The sequence below is a fragment of the Prosopis cineraria genome, unplaced genomic scaffold (genome assembly GCF_029017545.1).
Source record: "Prosopis cineraria cultivar Desert tree isolate PC_DT_omini unplaced genomic scaffold, ASM2901754v1 PC656, whole genome shotgun sequence".
In the NCBI taxonomy this organism is placed as follows: Eukaryota; Viridiplantae; Streptophyta; class Magnoliopsida; order Fabales; family Fabaceae; genus Prosopis; species Prosopis cineraria.
Window position 1 is genome coordinate 1 of NW_026555981.1, and position 8,911 is coordinate 8,911.

General features: G+C 36.3%; 1 protein-coding gene and 1 long non-coding RNA gene across 2 annotated transcripts; one reads left to right on the forward strand and one right to left on the reverse strand.

Annotated features, from left to right (window-relative positions):
• LOC129297929 (uncharacterized) lies at positions 1-1,233 on the forward strand. Its single transcript, XR_008590279.1, has 3 exons — positions 1-57; positions 886-1,016; positions 1,103-1,233. It is a non-coding gene; the product is annotated as an uncharacterized LOC129297929 (long non-coding RNA).
• A 1,492-nt stretch (positions 1,234-2,725) lies between these two features.
• Positions 2,726-8,684, reverse strand: LOC129297930 (ELF3-like protein 2). Its single transcript, XM_054936277.1, has 7 exons — positions 7,853-8,684; positions 7,489-7,596; positions 7,091-7,406; positions 6,830-6,980; positions 6,655-6,738; positions 4,280-4,331; positions 2,726-4,126 (listed from the first exon to the last, which is right to left on the reverse strand). The coding sequence occupies exons 1-7, from the start codon at positions 8,069-8,071 to the stop codon at positions 3,173-3,175; spliced, it is 1,884 nt and encodes a 627-aa protein (XP_054792252.1). The 5' UTR covers positions 8,072-8,684; the 3' UTR covers positions 2,726-3,172.
• Between the last annotated feature and the right edge of the window lie 227 nt (positions 8,685-8,911).

Consider the following 8,911-nt stretch of genomic DNA (forward strand, 5'->3'; position numbering starts at 1 on the left):
ATAAAATTGATGAAAATTTTGGGAAAAATTTTCCTAAGCCAGACATTGTAATTTCAGGTTTGTTCCTGATAGTTCTCTTATTTTGTTGGTTAATTACGTTTAACCAATAACTCACTAATAACTTAAAGTTCTAACTTTGACCACCTAGAAAATGAGTGAAACGAGTCCTTATGGTTTCAACTTTGGCATATAACTGTCAAAATTTCAGCATTTAGCTTTTGAACTATTTCAATCGAAGGGGCTTTTGTCACATATTGAATGTTAACCAGTTAATTGCCATAATATGATTATTCAAGAGGCTTTTGTCGCATAACATGATTACTCAAGGTTATATGAAAGAAGGTAAAAATTTGAAAAGGAAGCCTATTTTGTTAATGAATTTGAGTTCTTTCAGTAATGTGTTTGATGTTTTCTATGCTTGAGGTTATCTTTATCAGAAGAATAATTTATATATAAATACTTAATGTGAATTTTCCTAAAATGATTTTTAAAATAATTTAAATATTTGGATTGCTTGAATTTGTTTCATAAAAGCAAGTGGTGATAATAATCGGAAATGTTCTGGAAACATGAATTTCAACGCCGTACTAATATTTGGGAAGAACTTGCATCCTTTTGATATTTCATATAAAGGGAGGCATATTGGTATGTGCTGGTGTTTCAAAAAAAAAAAAAAGTTTATAATTTTGATGAACACATTTTAGTTTCTACATAGTTGAGATGTTGAGAGAAACCTTGTCTTCATTTAGTAATAACATGCTGACTGTATTCTTTAAATCTTGACAGTAAAAGTTGAAATTTGTATTGAGACTCACCATTGATCCTCTTGTGTTCTGTAATGATGTAGCATTATTTCCAAGCTCTTAAGCTTTTTAATTGATGCAGATCCAAACCGTCCAGGCATGCACATGAAGTTGATCAAATTCTTGCTAAAACTTAAGGCACCACGCATAGTTTATGTGTCATGCAATCCTGCTACATGTGCACGTGACCTTGATTATCTTTGTCATGGTGTGGTATGTATTGATATTTGAATTACTACAAACCAGCAGCCCTTGTTCTTTCAGATTCAATAATTTGAGTTGTGCAAAATTTTGTGCAGACACAGCAGAATATAGAAGGATGTTACAAACTAACAAGTCTACAGCCAGTAGATATGTTTCCACACACTCCTCATATTGAGTGTATTTGTCTACTGGAGCTTTGTTGATCTTTACTTCAGAAAACCGTCAAGGATAGGTACCATATCTCATTTTCTGCTTCATCCTGGACCAGCTTGGATATCTGATATATTCTGTGCGATTATATTATTGTGTTGAAACATTAATACACCAATTCATCTGGATTACAATAAGGTAAAGACAAAGCAAATGTCATAACAAGCATTTACTTTCTTATTAAATGTGGGAACAAAACTGTAACCATGATTTTTACATACTTGCATCCTGGCCATAAGAAACCACAATCAGATTACTAGATCTTCCTTGCTTATACTATGTTCCAACTCCTCCAACCTTCTGGTGGCTTTTCAGGAGACAACTAGCTTGATAATAGATGCGAGTGATGATTAATCTTCAAGATGATGGAGCAGAGTTATAAAATTATTGTCCTGCAAGGTGAAACTCAATTTTATGTTTTGCTCCCCGAACTGTTGTTTCAGTCTATGAAAGATGTAGAAGGTAGGATATTCAATCATGCATGTACATTGTTGGAAAATATTTATGTTTCTGCAGGGCTTCGAAGGATTGGGCTTGTGCTGGCTAGTTTTCAATTGTGCATTATGATCAATCCCATTCAACTTGATTATTGTATTCTACACTTTTCTGATCCTTCCTTGCTCAAAGAAGATAGAGGTGGAAGTCCATTCCCTAACGTTAGAGGTTTGGGCAGATGTTTAAAATGATTCACTTGTGAAATCTTATTTATTAGGATTGTTACAAAAATAACTTTCAAGAGCTATGCAGTTTGTCATGCTGGGTATCAAAAGGAGAGGGAAAATGCTTCTGATGGGCAAAGACAATACATGATTTGGAGAATTAGAAATTTCTTTCTGGCTTTCACATAATCAGGAGGGCTGTGCCGTCCATGTTGGATTTGTTTAGCATGTACTGGAAGGGTTTTGGCAAGGGGAATGGTTGTATTTTCTCTAGTGAAAACGTAATGAAATTCTTAAGATTCTTTCAGTCGGTCTCTCTGGTTGAGGATCTTCTCCTGGCAGTCTACTGACACTCTGAGCTTAAGCATTCTCACATAATGTCATGGACTATTCATGATAGCCTAGTAGAGCTCTGGAAATTAATATTTTTATGGAAAGTAAACCTAGCTTTCTTATGAAATTCATTAAATTCATAACTTCTTAGTGTGTAAAGATGTTTTTAAATTAACAGCCATAAAGTCTTCCTGTAACTAAAAGTGAATTCCAATAAAACTACAAAGGGAATCATATTTCGCCATGCAGATTCCCTAATCATAAGATATTAGAATCAAATGAAAGATCCGTGAAGAATACAACTTGCTAAAGATGGAGAGATAAGACTAGTAGTGTGTTACTCTATTTAAAAAAAAAAAATTGCTTCTGTACAACTGGTACATGTGGAGAAAAATAGTTACTGGAAGAAAATTAGAGTATTACCGCAGAAATATTTCAAGTGAAATGGCACAATGTAGAATAGACTAATCGCAGGTATTTCCTTTCTTCTTGATTGACCTAATATTGTAGCTGCAGATTCTGTTGTTGACTTAGGATTGCGAGGTATAGCTGTCATTTTTTGTGTCTGATTTTTTTCAACAACATGGACCTTTTAATGGTCTGATGATGCCCAAATGTTGGTGCTATAGGAAAACAAAGGAATTACATTCCCGGTCATCCTCTTAGGTGGACTGCAGGAATATTTCAACTGAAATGGCATAGCATAAATAGACTGGTCACAAGTATTTCCTTTCTTCTTGTATCGACCTAAATATTGTAGCTGCAGATTCTGTTGTTGATTCTGGAGTGTGAGGTATACCTTCGATTAGACGTGGCTGATGTTTTTCTGCAGCTTGGGCCTTCTGGTGATGGGATGACGCCCGAAATGTTGGTGCAATAGGAAACAAAGGAAGCGCATCCCCTTTCGTCCTCTTTGGTGGACCTTATATTTCAAATGAAATGGCATGATATAGAATAGTTAGCCTAATCATAAATGCTTCCTCTCTCTTGTATTGACCTAAATATTCTAGCTGCCGATTCTGTTGTTGACTTGGGATTGTGAGGTATGGCTTTGATTATACGTGGCTGATGTTCTTTTACAGCTTGGGCCTTCTGGTGATCCGATGATGCCCAAAATGTTGGTGCCATTGGAAACAAAGGAAGTGCATCCCCTTTCATCCTCTTAGGGGGACTGCTTCCTGTACTTGTCTGTAAATCTTTATCTTCTGATGTGTGATTATCATTTGTAACGTGTCTTGACATCACTTGACTCATCTGGCTGGACATGTTAGATGTGCTTTGGTATAATATGGAAGAATTTACAAACCCGGTTGATTGGTAATTTTCAGTACCACCTTTAGATTGCATCTTTGTGGGAGGGCTCATTTGCTCATGCGCAAAAGCAGATGTAGATGGTGGAAGTATATATGGAACATGAGTTGCATCTGGAACATCCTTATTTCCTGGGGTGAGGCTTATAGGGTTGCAAGCTCCATATACTGGGCCCATAAAACCTGCATTTGGAGGGCATGGTCCTACAAAGGGCTTGTATACAAGGCCTTCAGAAGGGGAAATGAAGGGCACTAACCACTGATTTCCTGGCGCTGCGTAGACATAGCATGGGGATGTTTGGTACTTGTGGGAGCTGGAAGGGCTAGTTGATTGTTTTCCCGAGTGATGACCATAAGTTGGAAGCTGAACATGGGGGCCTTTGCTCATATTGTTGACCCCAGGAAAGCGTATTATATTACTTTCAGCACATTCAACAGTGATAGGTTTCTCAAAGTTGCTGTCGTTTAGTTTGGCATTTGACGATGGTTGTTCTATGACGGAGTCAGATTGTAGTTTCTTGGGAGCAGATACTTTTAGTGTAGGTTTGTTCAATAGAAGCTTATCTTGAATCAAGAGATGGGGTGATCCTGCAATTAGCTTTTGTACCTGCTTTAGATTGAAGAACATTTTAGTTACGTCTCAGAATCTGACAATTAGAGTGTAAACAGTCTAGTTACATATAATTTCTTCTACCAAATATTTCTCCATAAACAGGCACACATAATTAATGGAAAAAAACAATATCTTTCTGGCATTTACCTTTATCAGTCTATGCAGTTCAAACACTTGCTGAACGAAGACTCTCTGTTGACTGAAAATAGCAACCAGAGTCAGGTAAGTAGAGAGCAGACTAGAATCAAAGAAATAATGGAGGTGGACGAATGAAATGTATGTAGTGACTTTAAATAATAATTCACATGATGAAGTCAAGGTTAAGATCAGGCAAAACAAGATAGGGAGTAATAAGTTTAGTAAACGATATGTTTATATGATATTTTGTAGTTAATTAGGTATCACCAATAATTTAGATTTATTTGTAACCAAAAAAGTAATAATTTAGGATGTAGTTATAGTTAGGTTTCTTATTTGAAAACTAATTCATATTTTGATACTGCATGACTGAAATGTTAGAAATGAATTAATAATTAAATTGCCACCAACTGCTACTCCCCATTTCTTTTTTAATTGAGATGGCTAGGTTAAGTCCATGCCTCCATGGAGTTTCAAAAAATCACAAGGAGTCTAAACATAAAAAATTCCTACACCTCAAGGGCAGAACATTAAAAATTCTAATATAAAAAACATCATATTATCAGCTTGATACGCAAGCTAGTCAACACAATGATTGTTTCTCTGAAAACATGTTCAATTAAAACTTGTCAATCCTGCATGAGCAAATTTCTAATCACTTTGATAGCATTGATGAGAGGATGATTTAGGTTATGTTTACTTTGTACGAAGTAAATAACTTCTATGGAGTCATAATGAATATTGACATGAGAGTATCTCCATTTCCAGCATAGGTTGAGGTCTTCAAGAATTCTCAACAGTTCAGCAACAATATTTGAATGATAACCAAGATATTTCCTAAATCCTTTTCTCAAATTCTCACATAGGTTGGGATCATTAATAATTTTTTGAGTGCTAAAAAAGGTATGTCATGATTGAGTAGTTTTTCATCAGAGTATAATTTTCTGCACGTATCTTTCCATGAGTTCCATCAAACTTGAACAAAAACCTTTTCCAAGGTACTTTCCTTAAATTTGAGCTCCCTGTATCGTTCTTAGGATTTCCTAGAATTCAATCCTGCAAGGGATGGAAAAGAAGCCACTCTCCACTTTAGACACTTCCTATTCTTTATCTCTAATACCGATGAACTTGATTTCTCTAAAGCTGAAAAATACGAGTCAAACCAAATTAACTAAAAAAAATCTCCGTATTCCCTTCCTCTCTTTCTGCCCCCCCCCCCCCCCTCTCTCTCGTTATGTGTTGGTCATGCATTGAAGGTTCAATCTTGTCAAATAAGTATGACAAAGGAAACATGCTTGCACTCTTCTCTTTTCTATTGACTTTAGGTTCACCCTATGAGACTAAACTGAGATATAGTGTGACGGAAACAGACGATGCCAAAGGAGCCAAAGAAAGGCTGAAGAGAGTAACAAACCCCAATAAAACAGAGTATACCTTACGGTGATAGAAGGTAGAAGTAGGAAAGAACTTCATTCACTTCTGATAGCCATTTGCAGATAAAGAGTATGTATGGAGCGCCCTTTACGACTAACTCTAATAGTCTCCCTCTTGAATCCGTTTTAAAATGATTTTCCCTCCCTCTATAGCCACCTCTATGCATGCTGTTCCGAGAAGTTTTCTTTGGCTGGACATTAGAAGTCAACAAGTCCGAAGCATTTAGGACTTACATTATGAGATTCATAGTACTGAGGGAGAATGAGATCTAGGGAGAGGAGAGAACTCGGGGGATAGATGTGAGAACAGAAGTCTCAATCATATTTTCAATAGGCTAGAGTCTGACCTCTAAATAATTATATGGCTATCATAGAGACCTAAGTGCAATTATTAAAATAATTATAATTTCACACCAACCATATAAGAGATGAGATAGAATAATCCCAATACAAAATTTAAATAAAATTTAAAATAAAGATAACTACTAAAATATAAAACAAACTTAAGTTATATGATTTTCAATGCTTAGCATGGATCTTCCATTCTCTATTATAACCTCCCCTCATTACCTTGACCTTTACCACAATGCCCAAACATTTTACTCAAAATCTAAAACAACACAATTGCCTTCTCCAAAGACACCAACAAATTTCTCTTAGAAGGCAACTTCTAAACAGACACAATGATTTCATGCTTGTGAAACAAGTAACATTTCGCCTGTAGCATACATCTGTAAGTTGCTATAATTTTCTATACTCTAGAGGGGAGCTAAAAATACAATCAAATCATCTTGGAAATGATCAAGTCCATAACTAGGATTTTCAGAAACTCAGGGTTATCTTTTACCACTACCTCCAGCAATGAATTTAGTTATGTAATCTATAGTAGTATGATGAAAAAATAATTGAAGGCTGAATCATAAATAAACACAACGAGACAGATCACTTTACTTGATGATGGTTCTTCTTACTCTCCAGAATTGCTTTTCCCCCATAACTCCCATAACATCATCAGGAGTGATTCTCATTTTATGCCTATTGTATAGTCTGGGACGTTATTACTTAGAGCGTCATAATGTCTATAGGTATCTTCACCTTTATGCCCGTCTCTCTTGCCCAGAAGCACTTTCTATCAATTTCTAAAACATCAGGACATTTTTGAACGTCAGTTGTTGCCGGCTTCTCCAAGTAACCATCCCTAAGGTTGATTTTGTCCCCAAAAGCTGCATCCTCTTCATTTGCCAGGCCATTGCTACCTTGCAATATTTTCAGGCTATCTGCTGAAATACTTCTAAAGTCTTCCATCAAAGATGAATTTTGCTTTCTTTATTGGTTTAGGAGTTTTTAATTTTGACTGATGAGATTGATGATTCATCCGTCATATCACCAAAACCAGTTAATGGATAAGCAGACCCTTCCTCCGGGAGATCTGTTTGATTTACTTCTGTGTGATCGTCTGTCCTGTTCTTCTCATATCTTGCTGGCATCAGTTCTATGGGTCTAGTTAAACTCACCTTCTTACTGAATGAATTTTGACTTAGAAGTGAACAGCTTGATTTACAGTGAGCAAGTTTCTCCTCATCTTCCTCATTCTGGTTGATGCTGCAGCATGAATTTTTTCCATGGGTAGCGACAGGAGTTACCAAAGCATCGCCATGCTCGTAATTTTTTGTAGAATTGTTACAACTGATGAGACCATCTGGCTGAAACATTGCATACACTAGTCAGTAACAATAGGAACATGCATTTCAAAATATGTTAACTCGTTCGTTTCATGGGTTTTACCATCAATTTGGTGAAGTTCACAGTTCTGGATTGATAAGCATGAATCTTCTCAGACAGATAACAAGATACACCTGAGTTGCAGAATTGGATGCCTGGACTGCTACTGACCTGTGTAACCCGATATAGCCATTATGATCAAAAACAACAGCAAAGAGCAGACACAATGCAATGTGCTTAAACGTGTTCAATCATCTTTAAGTAATAATGTCAATCGATCTTACCACGTTTTTATAAGGACCATGACAACAATAACATTTTATGCTGGGGAAAAAGGGAAATCAAATTATGCATGGTACCATCTAAGAAATTGAAGAGATCCTGGATGTTTCTGTTCAAAAATCATGTGGAGCATTAGTAGACTCACATGGCCAGACAATGCAGGAACTGTGAAATTATTTCTGAGAAGAGGAGGAAACTTGGGTGGGGATCCAGAAGCAAGAGCTTGAGAAGGGATGGTGGATTGTTCGTAGAGAGCCATCTTGTTCCTTGGAGGGGCTTTTGGTCCTCCTTTATCTGCATCTTTAACATGCAGCCTAGGAAACATTGGGCTTATCTCCTTTACCTCCTCAATTCCTCCCTTCATTCTTCTTTTTCTTCTTCTAGACACTCTCGATCCACTCACAAAAAGTTCTTAATTAATCCCACCAAACTCGGAAGATCTCACGTGTATAATTTCTCAGAGAATTTTGGTTCAGTGACAAATAACAAGCACTTGGCAGGCATTACAGCTCTAACGTTCTCTAGGAAAACTTCTTTCCCGAAACAACACAGTAAAAGAAATATATGAACAATGCTAAAACCAGATTGATCTACTTAAAAGAAATAGAAGTTTTGATCATAAACCATTAGATGGAAGGAAGAAATTAAAACCGAACAGTAAGTATTAACTTTACAAAATTCTAGGTTTTAGCTAAAGAAGATAGAGATAAAACAAGAAATCAGTGAAAAGAGCAAAAGGGTCCTATAAACAGTTAAGGGTATATATATAGCTTTAGAAAATGAAGGGGATTGAGCAAAACCCAACGAATCTCCTTCGTCCCCTTCAGTTGAATTATCACAGATTAGCTTAGGTCCAAGACATGCATAATGATGGTAAATGAAGTCTGAAATATAGGAGCAACGTGTTGGTTGAATGAGAGAAGATTGGGAAATGCGTTTAAAAGCAGTGACCAAGTCTCTGCTCTTCACACGCAGAGTTTGGCGATGGGCAAGGCGAGGAGACTGCTTCATATCAACACGTTGAAGTTGTTAAAAATTCGGTCAATCTTTTTTTGTTTTTCACAATAACTTCGGTCAATCTTTTTACACCTATAATAATCCCTTCAAACTCGTGTTCCTTTCCATGCAATGAAGATTATGTCCAAATCACAAACTAGAAAACTAATATCTCATATGGATATACAAATAATTTGTACATTTTTCG

Excerpts from the sequence above, each read along its gene's own strand:
- LOC129297930 (XM_054936277.1), bottom strand. The coding sequence starts at position 8,071 with ATGAAGGGAGGAATTGAGGAGGTAAAGGAGATAAGCCCAATGTTTCCT. Across the intron at positions 7,597-7,852 it reads TTCCTGCATTGTCTGGCCAT|GTCAGTAGCAGTCCAGGCAT; the intron begins GTGAGTCTACTA and ends CGGGTTACACAG. Across the intron at positions 6,739-6,829 it reads GTTTTAGAAATTGATAGAAA|GCATAAAATGAGAATCACTC; the intron begins GTGCTTCTGGGC and ends ACTATACAATAG.